Genomic DNA, 21,000 nt, shown 5'->3' with positions numbered 1-21,000 from the left:
TTTTAAATAACTTTATCGAGGTTATGCCGCAAATTGGTAGCAGAATCACTTTACCTCAGAAACTCATTTTTCTTTCCTTAACTACTTTTCTTTTTTTTCCACTAGGGGAGTAGTAATGTCTATTTAGAAATCATAATTTTCAAAATTCTAGTTTTAACTTTGCCTCTTCTATTTTCTTACTATGCAATCAAATCTATCCTCAAAATAGTACAGTGTGTGTATCTCTTCTTTGAAATGCTAGGGATGATAAGTATTTCAGATTTCAGAGTTTTTTTGATTTTGTAATATTTGCAAAGTCTGCACCAATTGAAACTATGTATTTAAAAATTTGAAAATTCAAAAATCTAATGCTCAAAAAGTTTGAATTTCAGAGCATTTCAGATTTGGGACTTTCAGGTTAGGAATGTTATCATTTTTTATACAATTTTAATTCTCTTTGCTACCATCTTAATTAGTGATTATATCATATGATCAATTGTAATAGCATCCTAATTGACAGTTTTGTGTTTAGTTTCTTTCCACACTAACCTATAATTCTATTTACAAACCTCTGCCAATTTAATTGCCTTAAACCTCAATTTCATTATGCTATTGTTCAATATCTTCAATTGTTGTCTAAAGTTTAAAATATAAGTTTCCGGCTTTATAATCAAGGCCAATAAAAATTGTCCCCAACTATTTTTCTCCTTGCTATGGTTTGAATATGGTTTGTCTCAAATGAAATTCATAATGGAATTCAGTTCCCATCATAAGGTATTATGAGGGTGGAAACTTAATATGACTGTGATACTCAGAGGGAGAGTTTTGAGGAGGTGATCAATACTAGACAAGTCACTAAATTAAACACTGGTGGCTTTATAAGAAAAGAGAGAGACCAGAGGACACACACATGGTTTCCCTGTCTCCATGTGATACTTTGTGTTGCCTTGGAACTTCATTAGCAAGAAAGCCATCACCAGATGTGACCCTCAACTTTGAATCTCCAGAGTCATCAGTGAAAATAAGTCTCTTTTCTTACCCTATCTCTGGTATTGTGTTATTAGTAACAGAAAACAGCTCATCTTTCATATCATTACTTATGATGAACTTATTTAATAATCTATGTCAGGGGTCAACAAACTATGATCCATAAGAAAAATCTGATCCATACCCTGTATTTATAAATAAAGCGTTATTGAAATGCAAACTTAGTAATGTATTACTTATTATAGTTAAAACAATAGAATTAAGTAGTTATAATAGAAGCCATATTGCTCAAAGTTTAAAATAATTTTATCTGGACTTTTTTTTTATCTGATGCTTGATCTATGTGTTTATCTTGTCTCCCCACTCCCAGAATATGAAAAAAGACTGTTTTGTTCACAACTTTATCCATGACACCATAGTTAGGCGCATATAGTAAGTGCTTAATATCTGTTGCTGCTAACTTGCAGACTTAATAGTAGAAGAATACATTGTGTTATCTTGTGCCCAAAGCTCTGAATTCAGTCACACATCTGGAATCTCTGCTTTCTGGTTATATATGTAAAAAAAAATGCAAATGGCCAAAGAATACTCTAGGGAGGATTTCTGGACCAAGGATCAGTTTTATTATAAATGCTTTGGTCTTACTGCAAAGCTTACTGCGGGTGGAGTACTCTATTTTTTACAACCCTGCTATGCTAAATGAAACATGTACTAAATCACCAGGCAAACCTGGAAATGAGAATCTGGGCAACATCTGGAGAATGAGAGATTTGGATAACAAATTTTTTTTTGGAAAAAGTTGTTGATAGGAACAGAGGTATGTGCCTTTACATTAATTTATTTGACTCTTGTCAATTGATATTACCCAGAGATTTAAAAAAATACTAGTTATAAATATAAAAACACTGTTTCCCGTTATTCTCTTTTAGTTTTCTATGAGTAGCCTACACTTTTATTCTATGTAAAATTCTCACCATAGAAACCCCTTATTAACAAGTGGAAATTATGACCTATTGAAACCTAGCCAATTCCTCTGTGCCAGGCATATTGCAGAACAAGCCAAAGTCAACATGTTGCTTTTCAGTTACTGTTTAAGGAACAAAGATGAACTTACTATTTCAATTTTAAATAACTGTACATCAACATAGAAAGCCTTACTCAATAGGTCATAATATATATGTCTAGAAATTTATCAAGTAGCCCTCCAGGCTGAGTCCCACACCCAAGTCCAATGTGGTTGGATGGTATTCCTCCAATTTTACACCCTTTTGATTCATTCTCTGCACAAACCAAATGATTGAAAATCACTCAGATTTACTCACATCTTTCCCATTCTAAGAAATTTTTTAGAATCTCTTTTTTTGTCCTCAGAGGAAAGTCCACAGGCTGTGTGTGTCTGCCTGGCCTCTCTCTCTCACTTTCCACACCAGCCTCTCATGGCCCAAGCCCCACAGGATCCTCTGTGCTAGCTGTGCTTTGGGCAGTTTTGGAAATGTCTGCTTCTATCTCTGTTACCCCATCACCACTTCACTGGTGTTTGTAGGCCTTTGTGGATGCTGGTAACTTTCTGATTCTGATTGGAACACTTCTCTGCTTACTAACGTCTGCTTCTTAGAGTCTCATCTGGTCTTTACTTTTTTCTAATGACTTTCCTTGACACTTAAAGTCCAGATTAATAGAAAAACCTTATAGTAGGGAAGCCTCTCCTGGAAATTCCAACCCTAAATACAACCCAAGAAATACATCTCATGAAAGATTAATGAAATATACTTCTGTGGTGGTAACATTAAGTTGATGTCTCCCTCAACAAGACAGTTATTCTTAAAGGCAATATACCAGGTACCATTTTAAGTACTAGTCCAAGCACTCTTAGCTAAATCTTCAAATGCTTAAAAAAAAGATATCTAGGAATTGTTCTTTTAAAATATGGAAGGTGTGGTAGTGCATGCCAGTCATCCCAGGAATTCAGGACGTTGTGGCCAAAGGATTGCAAGTTTAAGGCCAGCAATTTAACAAGACTCTGTCTCAAAAATAAATAAATAAATAAATGCATTTTTTAAAAAAACAGCTGGGGATGTTTCTCAGTGACAGAATATCCCTAAGTTTAATCCCTACTATGCAATAAACAAGCAAATAAATAAAATATGGTAAAAGTGCCCTGTTTAAAATGACACACTAAATATATTTTAATCAAAAGATGTCTTTTTTGAATTTCCTTAATTTTAAAACACCAGAACATGGTTGAAGATAATGTGACTCTAACACATATATTTGAGAAGGTATTGATTTGTTTTGGAGAAATGCCTGTGGCAGAGTACATAGGTTTGGAGGTGACTAAGTGTAAAATCTCACAAAATGAAAAAGGAATTTTACTGTGTTAAACTGAGAATACCCAGGCAGCACATAATGAGTGAAAGCATTTTTAGTACATGAACACCTCCCTCACTAGCCTCTGGTTATATGTAAATGGCTGGAATCCAAATGGTTAAAATAAATGTTTTCAATGTTTTAAATAATTTGCCATGGGAGCAGGAACAAGAAGTGTCATTTTGAAATGATGGCCAAGTGAAAGGAACTGATCTCAGCAATGCAAACGAAAGCAGGTAGAAAAGTAATCTTGCTTCAGAGAGAATGACATTCTATCACAAACCAGCTCCAAGAGGAATGGTCAATTTTAGTCCTACACAGATGTGGCCAGGTTGAGTGTGGTCTATGCAGGAGGGATGAAGGCTGAGGTGTGGCATTAGACCTGAGAAGCAAAGATGAGGAGAGTGTAAGTGCCCTCCATGGAAAGGGGCTTGAAACGAGGCAGGGAAAACTGAAAACTAGGCACAGATGTGCATTATGAGATTCAGAAATGAAGACTTGGCAAGCATTCCAACAAAAGTTGAAAAAGCCAGAGAGCTGAGCTTCCTCCAGGGAGTAATGCAAGAGGATCAGGACCGCAAGCAGCACTCTGCAGCCTCTAGGAAGAGGTTGGCCTGTGTAGCACTGTGAACCTTCAGTTATTTCAACCCTCAGCTCAAAGGTATGACAAGGCCTTTAAAACCCTGTTTTACCCCTGTTCCATGGTTTAAGAAGCTCTTAGTATTCTCCCAGAACTTCCTGAGTTCCAGGATAGAAGGAGAGGTGACCCTGAAAGGGGTGAATCTACTGAAGGCCCTTGTTATTGCTATAGGACAAGAAAAGTGACAACTGACATAGCTCTGAACTCATTCTTTGGACATTCCGGAGTCTATGAGAAATACAAGAAGCAAGACTTGCTCTTGATTTTAGTGCATTTAATTTCAATTAAAACAATACCTTTGCTCTCACCTTACAACTCTATTTCCACTGAAAGAAATCCAAGTCATCCTGAAGGGAATGACACTCTCTGATTTGGCCAAACACCCTCTCTTCTTCCTCATCTTCTCTGGGGGGAGAGGTAAGGAAGAGAAAAGCATGGAAGAGAACTCTGTACAGTGTTTAGCCTTCCCACAGGAGGACATGAACTGCCCCTGAAGAACTAACATGCCAGCTCCCTTGCAGCCTCTCATGTAACATCCATGAGGGTACTGTGATTTTTAAAGACTCATCCTAAAATTAGAAGAATCATTTCTAGAGTTTTCAGATAACCACTTCTTATCTCTCAATTCAGTAAATATGCCCCTTTAAAAGACACTTATCAATAAATGTTGGCGAGGATGTGGTGAAAAAGGTACACTCATACATTGCTGGTGGGACTGCAAATTGGTGCAACCACTCTGGAAAGCAGTATGAAGATTCCTCAGAAAACTGATAATGGAGCCACTATTTGACCCAGCTATCTCACTCCTTGTTTTATACCCAAAGGACTTAAAATCAGCATACTATTGTGATGCAGTCACATCTATGTTTATAGTAGCTCAATTTACAATAGCTAGACTATGGAACCAACTTAATTGTTCCTCAGTAGATGAATGGTTAAAGAAAATGTGCTATATATACTCAATGGAATATTACTCAGCTTTAAAGAAGAGTGAAATTATGACATTTTCCAGTAAAGGTTGGAGTTGGAAAATATCATGCTAAGCGAAATAAGCCAATCCCATAAAACCAAAGGCCAAATGTTTTCTGTGATATGCAGATGCTAATTCTGGATAAGGTGGATGGCACTAGGGAAGAATAGTGTTACCTTAGATTAGGTAAAGGGAAGTAATGGGAAGGTAGGCAAGGGGATATGGAGATAGGAAAGAGAGTAGAATAAAACAGACATTATTACTGTATGTAATGACCAATAGGATTCTGCAATATGTACACTCAGAAAAATGAAATTATATCCCATCTATGTATGATGTATCAAAGTCATAAATGCGTTCTACTGTCATGTATAGTTATACTAATTAAAACAAATTAAGAAATCTTTAAAAAGATACTTCTGAATATTTAAAAAAATTTTAACTAGTGAAAAGAACATAATTATTAGTATTTTGGGAACAAAGAAAACCTGTTGGGCAGCATCTGCTTTAACAAAGTGACACCTGAGTAGTGAAAAGGGAAAGTTAGCACCAGCCCCAAAAAGTGGTTCAATCAACTGTGGTGATGAATGTGGGTGGAGATCGTCACAAAGTAGCTCCACAGATAGGTTCATTCAGTAGCAATTTTCTTCCCAAGTTTTTAGGGACCATCTTTCTACAGGTCCAAGGAAAGTTTTGCCTGGTGTTTCTGCCACCCACCTCCTTCATGCACTGCTAGTATCTATCATGTATTTTCAGGTTCATTGAAGAAATTTTCAAAGTGACTTTTCAAGAACTCATCTTGTTCCTCTGTTAGCCAACTATTAACTGGGATAACCAATTTAACCATATTGAATTTTCATAATAATTAGTATCTGACCTACAGAGCAACTGCATCCTCGAGATTGCTAATAGCTCTTTCACATGGCACCCACACATGTAGATAGTGGACAAATAAAGGCACATATGATAGATACACATATGATAGATAAATAATGTGTTTTACTGTACTCTTTCAGAAATCTAATTGTAATAATAAAATTCCATGATACATTCATCATGTAAGAACAAAATTTACAACTTGGAGTTTCTCTAAAATTCACCTTATGTATGTGTATGTCATATACAAAACTTTCTCAAGTAAGTTGTTCTTTCTGGATCATAATTATTAAAACCTAAAAATGAATCCATCCTCTTATGTGCACTGGTAAACTCATGACCTCAAAATCAAGTCCTATCTAAGTCCTCTTCTCTTTAAGCTTTATCACACTGAAGTAATAAATCACACATGTTAGTTAGAACACCACTAGAGGTTAGGTATGGTGTCAGGAGCAGAAATCTGGCAAGGGACCATGAGCTTCCATATATGTTAAACCACAAAGGGCAATCTATGAAGTAGTAGTAGAATGAAAATTTTCTACAATTAAATGGTACTTAATTTTTAGTCCATAAATGTGTTATTTAAAGTATTTGAAAGAAGACAAAGATAATACTGCATATGGAAGCTAAATCCAGGTTTATATTTTAAAACAATTTTAATGTTAAGAGCTATGAAGGCATGCACTGAAGCATGAGAATTATACTATGAAAAAGTTCAAAAACAACTAGGTTACTGCTTTCTACTTACCTATGATCAAACCCAGATTACAATTTTTACAAATATATGGAAAACAAGGGAAACAATTCTTAGTACCTCACTGAAAGAAACAAAAAAAGAAAAGGAGTAAAATATTCACTTGGAGTGCTCAACTCCCATCATTTGATTGGAGACCAACGCTTCAGCTTCACAGTGAAAGCAAAGAGGAGAGGTTTCCCCTTAATTATCTAAGTAATTACCTTAAATGTCTGCTTTGCTTTGGCTGTGGAGACATAGGCACAACCATGAAGACCCTACTAAAACAAGAAGATACGAAGTTCATAAAATGCTCTCCATCTTCATTAAGAAAGGCACTTGAATATCACCTAAAAATGCAAACTGGGTTCTTTTGTGACAAGATTAAGAAAACTATCTTCAATGAAATGACTAAATCTATATATCTTTCAGTATCTTATAGTAGGAAAGTGTTATTGCATATACCTATAATTTGAGAATTAAAGACTGTGTTGACTGTTATCATTTAGAAACACAAACATTAAAACTATCACTTTTTGGAAACTTTTTCTCCTTTCCCAATACAAAATATGTAAGTAAGAAAATAATTTTGTCTGGGAAACAGTCAACAAGTCTGTGTCTCAGTTGCACAGATGAACTGTACCAGAGTCCAGAGAATGTATAATAAAGTCTAGGGAAATTTTTTTAAGTAAATGAAGTCTTTCAGTGTGAAGCTTCCTGCTTTGGTGCAAAATCCTGCCATCTTGTTCTGACTCCTGTGGTACTCACTCTGTTCACTAGTATTAGCCTCTTGCTTTTCTTCACAAGAGGCTACCATTATATTTGCCTTCAGTAAGTTGTGTGGGAAAGGAGAACACTTTCTACTCTACCATTTCGTTCTGTTTTCATTAAAAATGTAATGATGCAGCATCCTGATTGCTCAGTGGTTACAAGGAGAACATCAATTTATCTGAAAGTTGATTTGTTAAGGAACTTTCAGTAAGAATTCAAAGTACATATCCCAGATTCCCTGACTAAGCATTAGGGTGACAAAGTAAAGTCATCTTTGGGAAAGATTTTTTTCCTTTCCCATGATTAGATATGATCATGGCTGTGATTTTTGTTCATGTATTTTTATTTATTTTTTTTAGTTGTAGATAGACATAGTATATTTATTTTTATGTGGTTCTGAGGATCGAACCCAGTGCCTCACATGTGTGAGGCAGGCACTCTACCACTGAGCTATAGCTCCAGACCTTGTTTATGTATTTAATTAAGGCCATCTTCCCTTTTATTCTCATAATATTTTATCTTCATCTTTCCTTTAGTGGATGTAGGTAAATACATTATCCATCAAATCTATGGATGGTAGGTGTGAGGGAAGGGTCTCCTCAATCTTTGTTGCCAAGATGTTGATTGAAATTCAGGTTTATCTGTAGTACTCCTTGAAGAATTTTGTTGTTGTTACAAAATGTTGAAGAAATTCAGGAGATAAACAGAAAATCTAAGGTGACTATCTCTTGAGAACACATACACTTAATTAAAAAATATCACTGGTACTCGTCATGTTAGCTGTAGGTTTTTAGTGAAATTGTAAGAAATTCAAAGGTGTTTCATAAACACTGTGAGAGTTTTGTGACATGCACACTGTGGTCTAACATTTTCCTTGTGCAAACCTAAAGCCCACCTAAGATTTAGTCCTTCTAAGTGGGCAGGCAATGTGATATGAGCAAAAATGTGTACCTTGTAAGTTTCTATAATTTTCTAATAACCCAGGAAGTCTATGACTAACAAATAACAGTCCTAGATTAGGTAATGGCATCATGACTAATACATTGGTAGATGATGACAAATTAATATGCTGCTCTTTGTATGGGTGTTGCATTTGGGATTGGGATTCTTGGAGACCTCATGCTTGATGCATAATTTGCAATCAGTTTTTCCTTTTATCTGCTTTATGAGGTCTCAGAAAGACTACCCAACTATCTCTGTAACCCATATTGTATGATATTCTGCAAATACAGAAAAATTATGACAAGTGATAATGTTCAGAGTGAAAGAGACTGTTATCCAAGGTGTGAGTCACTAGGAAAGGAAAGAAATCATTGGTGGGTTGGCTTAAAAACAACACAAAGGGAAGCCCTTCACAGGTGATGTCTCTAATACAATATTTAATGGAATAATAGTTACCTGAATTTTGTCTATAACACAAACTAAATTGAACAACACTGGGCTGAATAAAAGGCATTTTTCAATGTTTGGCAACAGTATTGGAAGGAGAAGATGTGAATGTGGTGCCAGAAGACTAGAATCTGGCATGAGTTGCTACAGTGTAAAATAAAACTGCAATTAGGAGACAAGTAATGCTCTGACTGTGATTTATTGTGATTGTTCTACTAGAAAAAGTGGAAAAATACTGCTTAATAGCTTTTTGAGTTTTTTTTAGTTTTGTTTTCCAATAACATCAGGAAGTTCATTTGAAGAAAATTGAATGAGATAGCGTAAGATTCAATCCAAATTATCACATTTTGTTCCTCCCACAATCTACATAAAGAATTCCTCAAGATCTCAATGTGCTTCTAACAAGATGGCAGGAAATGGGAGACTATAAATTTCAATACAACATATGACCAAGTTTAAATTAATACTAATGGGATATTAATTATTAATGAAATTATAAACATATTCATCCTTAAAATTAGTACTAGTAAAAATGGAACACAGCATTCCAGTGAACTGCAATGAAAGGCTAGGTATTTTGGGTGAATAGGTATCTACTGGATCCAGGCCCATTACAAATTTAACTGAGGAGCTGAAATTCAAAAATTCAAGTATTAAGGGAAATGAAAGGCATGGTCTAAAATGATCAAGTCATGCAGAATCTTAATAATTTTATGAAAAGATAGCATTAAATAAACGAGTCCTAATTTAGTATTATCAGTGTCACAGTGGCAGCATTTCTACCACATAGCTCCACTTATGTTCAATACAAACTCAAAATGGCCACATTTGCAAAGTATATTCTCAAGGAATCTGGTTGCATCCTGTTTATGCAACTTTAGCCCATGAGAGAACTATACACAATTTATAATGACAGATATTTCACAAGTTTATCCTTTGGCTGCTAGAAGACTCATCAATAATTTAAGAACACAACACATTATGCATAATTATTTCATTTCCTTTTGCAAAAAAAAAATTCACATTTATATCAGCATAGAATCTATAAACAAACAAATATTTTTGTTAGGAAGGCTACAAAAGAAAGAAAATTCTTGTAAACTTTTCTAATTTCACATTATTACATAATGTCTATTTTATAGTTTAAAGCAAATACCTTTAAATTTAAGGCATAGTGAACCACAAAGTATTTTTGTCTATGCTAAGTTTAAGGAAAACTTCAAAGGGTAATTTTATTGTGTGCACTTTAAAATATATGAAACTCAGATACAAAAATTTTGAAATAGCATTTAGTCTGGATTAACCACTTACTAACTGGATTACCTCAGGAAAATTACTAGAAGATCTCTATTAGCTGCAGCTCCCTTATCAGCAAGATACATAAATTAATACTCATGTTGATTTTTCTCAAAGAGCTATAGTGAAACTAAATATATAAGTGAATACCCTTTAAATACCATGTAAAATAAGATATCTTCACTGTTATCAGGTAACAAGATTTAAAATAATAAAGAAAATATTTTCTTTAAAAATTATTAGGAAGCCAGTTTGAGGGAACGTGCATTCAATAACACTAGTTGTTATAGAAAACAACTTACTCATAATTTTAATTTAGACCCTTTAATAAAAGCATGAAAAGGTACAGAAGGCAAATTCACCTGCTTTCCTCAAAAAATTTCTTCCATATGTATAGTTAAATTAAGATGATTTAATCTTTTTGGAGCAAAAGGCAATTGTAAATGGAAATTGATAATTGCAGCAAATTGAACATATTCTTTAGGGTTTTTTTCATTCCTATAATAAATTTTTGCTTCTTTATGATTTTTCAAATATGGTCAACAGATGAAAAGAAAATCAGATTTCTTAAATATGTGAAAAACATTCTTATTGATTTTTTTATTTATTTATTTTTTTTTGGTTGTTGTTGCTGTTTTGCAAGACTCTTTATTTTCTGGATACTCTCTTCTGAATCTCTAATGGGAATTGGCTATTAAATCCCATGTATTTCCCAAGCACAGAGGCAACTAAGCAAAACAGGAGCTACACATCAAATGATGGTCAATTACTAATGAAGGTTAAAAGATCAAGCAGTACTACTCATAAAATGTTATGCCAAAAGACCATATACTCTGAAATGTGGTCAAAAATAATCATAATGCACAAATAAAAACATTTTTAAATGCACCTCTTAAATCACATACATTCCATTTAGATAAAGCCTTCAACACCTACAAGTTGTGTGATTTTGAAAAGTAATTAATCTCTAACAATTAGTTTCTTCATTCTTTTTTAAATTTTTTTAGTTATAGGTGGACACAATATCTTTATTTTGTTCATTAATTTTTATGTGATGCTGATGATCGAAACCAGTGCCTCACACGTGAAAGGCAATCTCTTTACCTCTGAGCCACAACCCCAGCCCAGTTTCTTCATTCTTAACATGAGTATAATAATAGTGCCAGTAATAGTGTCCATGTTGAAGAGTTGTGAGGTATAAATAAAAGAATCCAAGAACAGCACTTAGACAAGCACTGGTACACAGCCTGCAGTGAGGGCTAAATCATACATAAATATTTTTAGTATTTTTTATATTTGTATGTATATAAATATAGTCCCTGCAATATATGCATACATATGATATATTTTGTGGAATTAAATATATCTATATGTGTTTTTTACTTTAGCTAAAAACTTTATCTCATATATATATATATATATATATATATACATATATTTATATAGAGAGAGATTTAAATTTCAAACACTGAAAAATCAATCTGACATCTACTTTAAATCAATTAAGATGCTAAATTATTGAAATAACTCAACTCTCTAATTCATTTTGACTACACTCACATATTTGCAGATATAAAGATACACAAAGACCCACATGATTGTGTAAACATACACATGTATGTAAAAAGTTTATATTAATGGCAGGGATGCTATATTATGGAGAAGTTAGGAATGCAGACCACAGCAACTGTGCATTTTCTCAGTGAAGTCATTTCATTTTCCAATGTTTTGTCAAGTTTAAATAGTTTTGATTTGTGGCTACTAAAAGAAAAATGCCCATTTAAGATAAAGTATAGTTACCTGAGCATTGCACAACTTAGAGGCATGGTAGACCTAGCTAGTGGAAACAGAGATGAGGAAGACTACTTATTAGGCTCCATGAAGGTAGCAACAAATTTAAAAGTCTACTTATTGTTACATGGCCAAGATGGGCAAATTTTCAGGGAAGAATATTTTTGGTTTTGAGCTCTCCTTTAATTATAAATGAGACATTTATAAATGTAATATTTACAGAAATGTATCTTAAGCCAATGGAAGGAAAAGAAATGAATTATTATCAACCTTAAGCATATAGAGATCTGCCTAGATAAATAAGCTTTTCTTTCATCATTCTTCTAATACAAAATTTCTTTTTTTTTTTTTTTGCTTTTGAAAGTAACATCAAGTAAATACAGTGCCAGGCTGTAATCTTGGATAGATTTTGGTTTAAATTTTTCTATAGTTGAAGGTTTTCAACCTCAAAGGATAACTCTCCTAAATATACCACTCCATGACCTGAATTCCATTCAGCAGGGGCTAGTCATTGTGTGTTTAGTTTGCATTTCTCTATAATGCTGGCCTTTCTCAGAGAGAAGGGGTTAAGAGGACTTATCAACATTTGCAAAGTCCTTAGAGGGATGTTTTGCCAAAGTGTAAATTACATCCATGTCATTAGCCCAGCCTCAGCAAACATGAATAAATGACAAATGAAAGTTTCTTTGATGAAGCAAAAACACCTTTCAAAGAAGAGTTTTTAAAAAGCATTTAAATCTAGTTTACATACTATTGATTCCTTTTTCTGAACTAGTCCAGACTAGGGACCGAGTCTGGAAACACTCACGTGTTGGTGGAGGCCATGCTTCTCTCACCGTGGATCAGAACACTATAAATGTTATCTGAGATCTTAAATATACAAGAAGCAAACACAGTCACATTATTTTCTTTTTTTATCTTTATTTCATTTATTTATTTTTATGTGGTGCTGAGGATTGAACCCAGGTCTCACACGTGAGAGGCGAGCGCTCTACCTCTGAGCCACAACCCCAACCCCTTACATTATTTTCTTAGACACAAATATCTAGTTTTAAGCCATAACGATGCTCTCATAAATTTTCAAATTAGAAGAAGAATATATATATATATATATATATATATATATTTTTTTTTTTTTTTAATTTTTAACTTTCAGCTTCTAAGTAATGGCTGCTTCTGTAATGTTTCCACTAACATAAATGGAGGCTTTAATCTCCATGCTATTTATTTGAAACTCCTTTGCATTTTTATAGAACAGACTATTGTTCATCAACAATTTGAAACAGGCTACTTTTTACCCACAGTAAATCAATATGTGTCATAAGAGCAGAAGACAACAGAATATCACTAACACTGGACCTTCCCTTAGAGCCAGTCCCAGAAGACCTGTAAGGTTCAGTTGCTTTGGCAACATAGCTCTGATGCCTTTCTTACTTGGTAGTGATAGAGTAAGCTTATTTTTACCACACCGGCATAATCCTGAAGGAATTTTATGGTAAGGTAAAAAAAATAATACACAGAGTCAACAACAATGTGTATGAACTTTCTGTTGATCTGTGATGATTTAATTTAAAAGTAGTGCAAAGAAGTTAACTCCACAGCACTGCACATCCCTTTGCTGATTTCCATTTAAATTATTTATTGTATTTTCTTTAGGCCCTTCAAATAGTCACATTTGTTAAGCTAAGAAAGTATAAGTATAGAATCTCACGTGGTTTAAATATAGAATCTATACCAAATGTAGAGGTGTGCTATGACAATGTTTTGAGATAATACTTATATACTTTAAAAATATTTACGATTGGTAAAAGAAGTCTCAACAACACTATACTGACAATAAGGGAAAATTATCTTCTGATCCCTATTAAAAAGATATCAGAACAGAAAGCAATATATCTTAAGTTACAAAAGCTCTAATTAGTTTTGAAAGTCAAATGAAATAGACAAAATGAAGCAACTTGAATGGATCCTGACATATAGTACATAACTCATAAATATTGTCACTATTATAATACAGGTAAATATATTGTATTCATTTTATGGGAGGTATTATTGATTATGCAATTGCAATGCTGTTTTTATTGTGAATACTCTAAAGAAAAAATGGTATAAGAAATACTTAACATAGTTGAGTCTTAAATATATCATAACATGTCCTTTTTATAAGACCAATCTTGTAAATAAAATACTTGCATTTAATGGATTTGCCACAAGATGAAGCTTGGAGTGGAATGTGATACAGGCAGGTTTGGAAATCAGACTTGAATTTTACTTATCATACAACTTACTTAAGTCCTTAGACTCTGTAAGACTCAATTTTTTTAACCTATAACAAAAGCAATTTCCCAGATGTATGTAGAAAGGATTTCGTCAGATAATGTATATAAAGTACCTGGTAAAATGTGTGATATATGACTCTTATTAAATTTTAGTCATCTTCCATGTAATGGAACTTCCAAATGGAACATGAAGTCAAAAAAAGGAGTTCAAATTCAATATTCCTTATTAGTATCTTAAAATACATGGATTCTAACTGTACCAAGCAGGACATAGAAAACTTTAATTTCAATACAATACTGTTACAAATTATTTTTAAAGTTTGCTATTTTCATGACCACCTATCCCAGAATAATGTTCTGGAAAAAAAAAAAGATATATAGGAAGGAACAATTTCTGTCATTAAATACCTTGGGAAAATGCTACACAATACTATTTTCTCCAGGAGCTTACAAATCACATTAGTATACTGAACCCTCCCAGAAAATTTAGGCAAAGAAATCAGTATTATTTAGTGGTACAGAACATACACTCAGAGCTAAGCTGTCAGGACTTGAACCCCAATTCAGGCACTCATTAGCTTATAATTTTGGGACGTTACTTAAACTTTCTGCCTCAGCTTTCTCAACTATAATACGGAATGTTAACAGTATCCCCCTGCCTGGAATGAGAGGTTATACTGAGATATGTCAGAACAGACTAAGATAGTTAGTAATAAAGGACATTCAGAGGCCCATTGAAACTCTTTACCATATCAACTTATCTTTACAAGTAATGTCTTGAATATCTTTTGGAATTGTTATTTTTTTGAGAAATACTTGAAGTACAATATTAGGATAATGCTAAGTTGTTTTTACATAGAAAAAAAATTCATCACATTAATTAGACAATCAAGTAACACAAAAACTTAGCTACCTCCCAACACACTAACCCACTGACAGCTCTTTTGCCAGAAAGTCCTGCTATGGTAATGTGAGAGCTACTTAGAGAAGTATGAAGAATTTATCCCATGGAAGTTCCGTTCAGTAGAGTCATTCACTTCCATTCCCTGCATTATTATATTAGGTTGTTTTTGTGCCACTAAATACTGATCCTTAAGGGAATAGGTCGACAAACATTTAAAGCTTTAATGATTAATGGGGAGAAAGGTGAATATGGGACTCTCAGATGAGGTCTGCAAAGAAAAACACATTATCCAGACAGTGATCTATGTTTGCAGGCTTCAGAGTGCTAATCTTCAACAGCACAGGGAGTTTTCAAAGTGCAGAGATAAACCAGTAAAGGAAAGGTAAGAGCTTCATCCAAAGAAAAATGTGCTTAGTTTCACAAGAAAACTCAAAATCCTCCTTAAACATTGGCCTACTAAAATCAAAGCTCTAACAAACCTTCCTACACTTTTCTAGAAAATGGGAAGGTTCACAATAATAGCACCATTAAAATGAGCAACCAACTAATTAATCTGATAACTTTTAGAGGACCTTTTGTTCTCAAATTCGTGATTCTCTCAGATTATTGACTCCTCTTAGTTCATATTTTTAATATCATCAGAAATAAATGCAGAACAAAAGCTTTTTCACTCATAATTTCTATTTGATCAACAATTAAATCTATGTTCAAATACTCTTGTTCAAATCTTAATTGCAATGCTATTTCTACAAAAGCTATTTTATATATAAAGATATTTTTAAATGTCTGTTTTTCCATGTAACATTTTATCTTAAACATTTCCTGACAACAATTTATAAAAAAAAATCCTTAAAACTGATCATTTTCAGTACCTTGAAAGTAATATTGTTTCAGGATCAGACATGCAAGTGATTTCTTATTGTGTCACAGTACAATGAATCTCCTGCTGTGTAGTTTTTTTGGTTCTAAAAGTAGTGGTTTTCAAACTTCAGCACATATCAGAATCACCCTAAGGATTTGTGAAAACACAGGTGGCTGGGCCCTAACCTTGGAATTTCTGATTCAGTTGGTCTTGGAGGAGACTCAAGAATCTGCATGTCTAACAATTTCCCAGATGATGCTGATGCTGCTCATCTGGGGACCACTTTAAAGATCACAGATAGATTATATACACACTCTCATGTCATCAAATTTGAGACAAGTCAAATACACATTTTTGTGGCTTCCAAGACATATTTCTGTAATACCTGCCCACAAGCTTATGCAGATTTGTGTTGCCAACTGTCTTGATACTTAAAGCCTGGGAAAACACCAACTGATTGAATAAACAGAAGAATGTTACTTCTGTCCTCCCAGAACTTAAGACATTAGGTCTGAGATTCATCAATTCATATTTCAGATATCTATATATCTACATCTATATCTATATATCTCTATATAGATATATCTATATCTATATCTATCTATCTATCTATGTCTATATCTATATCTATATCTGTCTATATCTATATATCTATCTATATCTATCTATATCTATATATATATATATATCTATATATATATATATATATATATATATATATATATATATCATGATTGTAACAAAGCCATGGTGAGTTGTTCATTCTCCTAGTATGTGTAAGAATTTCACTATGGGCAATTACTATTTAACCCATGCACTCAAAAGAAAAATAATCAAAAGAGTAGCAACAACAACCATAAGGTCATTTGAAAACAATTTCAATAACTGAGGTTTTTGTTTTGTTTTGTTTTGAGTAAGAACTGCAGAATGACCAACAATTAAATTTTCTATCTGAAACAAATTGAAAGTACTAAGCAAATTATGTTCATATCAATAACACATTTTTAGTCAGCATAGTTAACATAGAGGAGGAAACAGGGATAAAATATGTACTAAAAGGCATATGTCACCTGCTTATGAAATTTTAATTCCTAATCCTCTGAGGATAATCAGAGACAAGGAGAAACTCCTTTTTTATAATCTCTTTCCTTCACCAGGGTGGAAATGGACTCAGCAATCAAAAGGCTAGAAACATCAATGGATATGTGTTCATGGAGATTTTTCATTTTTGACAGATAGTTTTGGTTTCTAATTTAAGCAGTGATAAAATGCTTTCTTTGAAAAAAAATCAAGGTTTTAAAAAAGGGTCTATTTCACAAGAAATTTGTTATAAAAATAAAACTGTATGTGGATGGTACAAAAGTTGAGAAAATGAATCACTGAAGTTCATTAAAACACTATTCTAAAATTTGTCACAGCCTGATAGTATAACTTTTTGGGACAACCTGAATAGCCACATAATGTATAACTCTTACTACAGGCTTGTCTGGAATATTGGAAGCATGAAATTGAGCATACACAATATGTTCTGAATTGTTTACTGATATTAAATTAAAATGCTATTGCCAAGGAATTTGATATGCTTTTTTCACTAATGCTAATTTCAATTCTCCATAATATACATGACAAGAATTCAACAAAAGGATACCATTTCCTAAAAAGAAAAATGGAAAGTAAAAAAAAACCCCTCACATATTAAATACTATAAAAGAATGTTATTCATGCTTATGAATATTAAATTCTTTGACAAATGAACAAATACAGAAAATGAGACACAAATTTTGCCTGAAAATATTAGTTTACCTTAGAAGGAAATGTGTCAAATTTATTAATCATGGGTTTTATCAACATTTCTATTATAAAAAGGAACAATTCTTTAAATAAATAAAGCCTTCTGCTTTGATTCTAGGCTCTGGGGCCTAATATTCTAATGGAAAGTGATTCTCAACTGAGAAAGGCTAGCCTGGTAAAATTTTAACTCATCCATGGAGATTCTAAATCATCATTATTTAATGTGGTAAAGTGAAAACAGGTAGCTTGACTAAAAAATAATAAGAAGAAGAAGAAAATAAAATGCATCTTTTCCTTGCATTGACGAACAAAAGGACAATAAGCCACTTAGGCAACTCTATTCCCTAGTGAGGCCATACATCCAGATTTATTCTCAAACCTCCCATAATAACATATTTTTAAATCCCTTTTCTTGCCATTCCAAGGCAGAAAAGCAATTTCCTATAAATTAAAAAAAATAAATCTGTAGTCACTCACCTAAAATCAGGTTAAAATACAAAATGACATTATATTTTAAGGCTAAATTTTGAAAAAACTTTTCATTAAATAAATGTCGCACCCTGTCATACAAATAAGTTTCAGTTAAAACTTGAAATTAAAAAAATATCCACTGACAAAATTTCTATTGGGCCATCACAGATATGAGTATTTTTAAAATGTTCATTGATTGTACTAGATGCACACATTCAAATCACTGTGCTCTATAAAACAGCAAGCAAGATATTTTCACTTTATAGAAATGAGAGTATAGTTCCTTTGAATCATAAGCTCTGTTCTTTAGAAAATGACTAAAAATAAGCAGAATACTTTTATTAACTTAAGATTTCTGGGACTATATCAGTGCTGTATTTTTAATTTTTTTTAAAGGAGGCATACTTGGCAAAAGCCACAGATTTATTGTGAGATTAGCAATAATCTTTTGAATACTAGCAAAACATGTTCCAAATGAAAGGTCTGAAAAGTTTCCTTACTTAGTCACCATTACAAGTTATAACTGTCCATGATTTTAACTGGGATCATTGTAAAATGGACAGAGATTAGTACCAATCTTTCATTCAAACTCAGAAAACAAAGTAAGACATGGCCGTCACTACCACATCATGCCACTATACTCAGCATTTGTTTTTTTTCCTTTGATCCATAACCCAGACTTCCAGAAAAGTCATGTTGAAATCACTTGAAGATACTCAGCACCGATATGATCATCACTTCCATTATATGAGATATGGAAGACAAGGAAAGAATACTGTTTCTATTTCTCATGTCAAAGATAGAGTAGTTGTTCCTTTGAAACAATATCATTAAATAAAATAGTAATATTTTTGATGATATTTTGTCTCTATTATCTCTGTGTATTTGCATATACGTAAAAAAATACAGATTATTTTAATATTTAGCCCTCAGCAGTACATTATCATGTATATTACTTTTAAAAATGTTCATACCTTGCATCTTCATTCCAACCAAGAGCACTTTCTAAAAGCTCCTACTCACTTGTTGTTTTCCCCTGTCACGTTCCTTCAACTCACGTTTTGAATATCCTCATACAGAACAAGATAACAAGTAAAAGTTTACCCTAATGAAGAGAATCTTTTCTCCTACTCGGTATCTTCCTTGAGAAAGCCGCTCCACACAGAACTTGTTTGGGCATTTGCAAGGAGGATCTTCTGAAATTCGTTTCACCTGAAAAAAAAAAGCAAGAAGTTCATTCTTCTTAGTAGGGTTGCATATAGATGACATTTTTTCAAAAGCTTCAAAGCTCCTGGGCAATTAATAATTTGAAACTCATTTTTTAATCTATGGACAGAATGTGAGCACACCAATACACTTTAAACCACAACTATGCAAAGGTCAGATCCTGAAAGTCTATTTTAAAGGCCAATGAGTGCACTGAGCTATAGGCTGGATGAGAAGAGTGATGATGTTGGAGGATGATGATGAGAAAATTAATTGGCACCATAGGTATGATGAGTTGTGTTCTATTATTTTCCAGATTTAAAAGACCATGAGCATTGGGTTGACAAGATTAATCTATTGAAAACAACACTAAAGTGATTCTAGGTTAAACATATTGAAAACTAGGACAGAATACATATAAACAGAAAGTTATTTCCACAGTATAATCTTATTATACTGTTTTACTCACTTTCAATAAATTAACAATAAATTATTATTTAAAATGAGGCTATTTCTTCATCTTATTCTGACATCTCAAATTCACCTAGATTCACTCTGCAGTTCATACCTTTTTAGTAATTCCTACCTACAAATCCGACTTCTATGGCCATATCTTAGATTTACACACATTTTATGGAATATGTGGCTGAATATCAGAGTTTTATATCTAGTGTGTCTTATCCCCACTTTTGAAAACCATATAATCTAAATTATATGTGCACAATGTTTATAATAATTGTTACCATCAGAAGATGATATAATAGTCTGTGATTTAAGAATTAAGACTTATGTTTTATTTTCTGGGACTTTTCAATTCTGTGTCTCATAACTGTGTTCCCTCAAACTAACCAAGCAAACCCAACCCAATAATCTTTGTTTAGAGGAAAAGTTTCCAAGGAAGATTCAGAAAACTATAAATGATGTGCAGAAGCTAAACAGAACAAATTCAGATTCTGACCAAACTGGACTGGATTTTTCTCACCCAAATTTTTTGACAAAATGTCAGAGAAATAGAAAGGGAACTTTGCACACTGTTGCTTGGAATATATAGCCATTGTGGAAGAGAGTACAGAGGTTGCTCAAAATATCAAACATAGAATTACTGTATAACACAGCAATGTCATTATTCATCATATATATATATATATATACACATACAGACAAAAAAGTATTACTCTTAAAGCTAAGATGGGGAATGAACCTACATGACCATCTACGGATAATAAATAGAAAATGAAAAAATGGTATTTATAAACAATGGCACATTACTCAGTTATAAGAGAATCCTGCCATTTTCAAAAACACGGATGAAATGAACTTGGAGGATCATTGATAATTTGAAAATTGAAATAAGCTAGGCACAGAAAGACAAATGTCTCATAATATTGCTAATATATGGATCCTAAAAGATCAATTTCAGTATGATGGTGGTTACCAGAGAATGGGAAGATTAAAGGGTTGGGAAAAATTTGGAGATATTAGTCAAAGGATATATAATTAACAGTAAGATCAGAGAAATAAATTCAAGGAATCCAATGTACAATTTGGTGACTACAGTTAATGATGAATGTTGTATTCATGAAAACTGCAAAGAATGCATATTAAGTTTAAACAAAATGATATATATGCAATATATTGAATTTGTTAATTAGTAAGATTTAACCATATACACACAGATATATATATAT

At 32.9% G+C, this 21,000-nt stretch overlaps 2 protein-coding genes across 15 annotated transcripts in view; one reads left to right on the top strand and one right to left on the bottom strand.

Moving 5' to 3' along the window:
* Positions 1-21,000, bottom strand: part of Gas2 (growth arrest specific 2) — a 125,371-nt gene that overhangs the window by 34,521 nt on the left and 69,850 nt on the right. For 6 of the 13 annotated variants that reach the window (XM_015477714.2, XM_015477713.1, XM_015477710.1 and 3 more), the window contains 2 exons: positions 19,211-19,318; positions 6,777-6,830 (listed from right to left, as the gene is read on the bottom strand). In XM_015477714.2, the coding sequence (XP_015333200.1) occupies positions 6,777-6,830; positions 19,211-19,318 (162 nt within the window). Of the gene's footprint in view, positions 1-6,776; positions 6,834-17,092; positions 17,499-19,210; positions 19,319-21,000 lie in introns of those variants that run through there. The other 7 variants (XM_048788500.1, XM_015477715.2, XM_048788503.1 and 4 more) reach the window with 3 other exon arrangements.
* LOC107134305 (small VCP interacting protein) overlaps positions 1-21,000 on the top strand; it is a 66,932-nt gene that overhangs the window by 44,648 nt on the left and 1,284 nt on the right. The gene's annotated exons all lie outside the window — the stretch shown is intronic.

Source organism: Marmota marmota, unplaced genomic scaffold (genome assembly GCF_001458135.2).
Source record: "Marmota marmota marmota unplaced genomic scaffold, marMar, whole genome shotgun sequence".
Taxonomy (NCBI): domain Eukaryota; kingdom Metazoa; phylum Chordata; class Mammalia; order Rodentia; family Sciuridae; genus Marmota; species Marmota marmota.
Note: the sequence above shows the minus strand (reverse complement) of the source record. Positions and strands in the feature narration are given on the sequence as shown.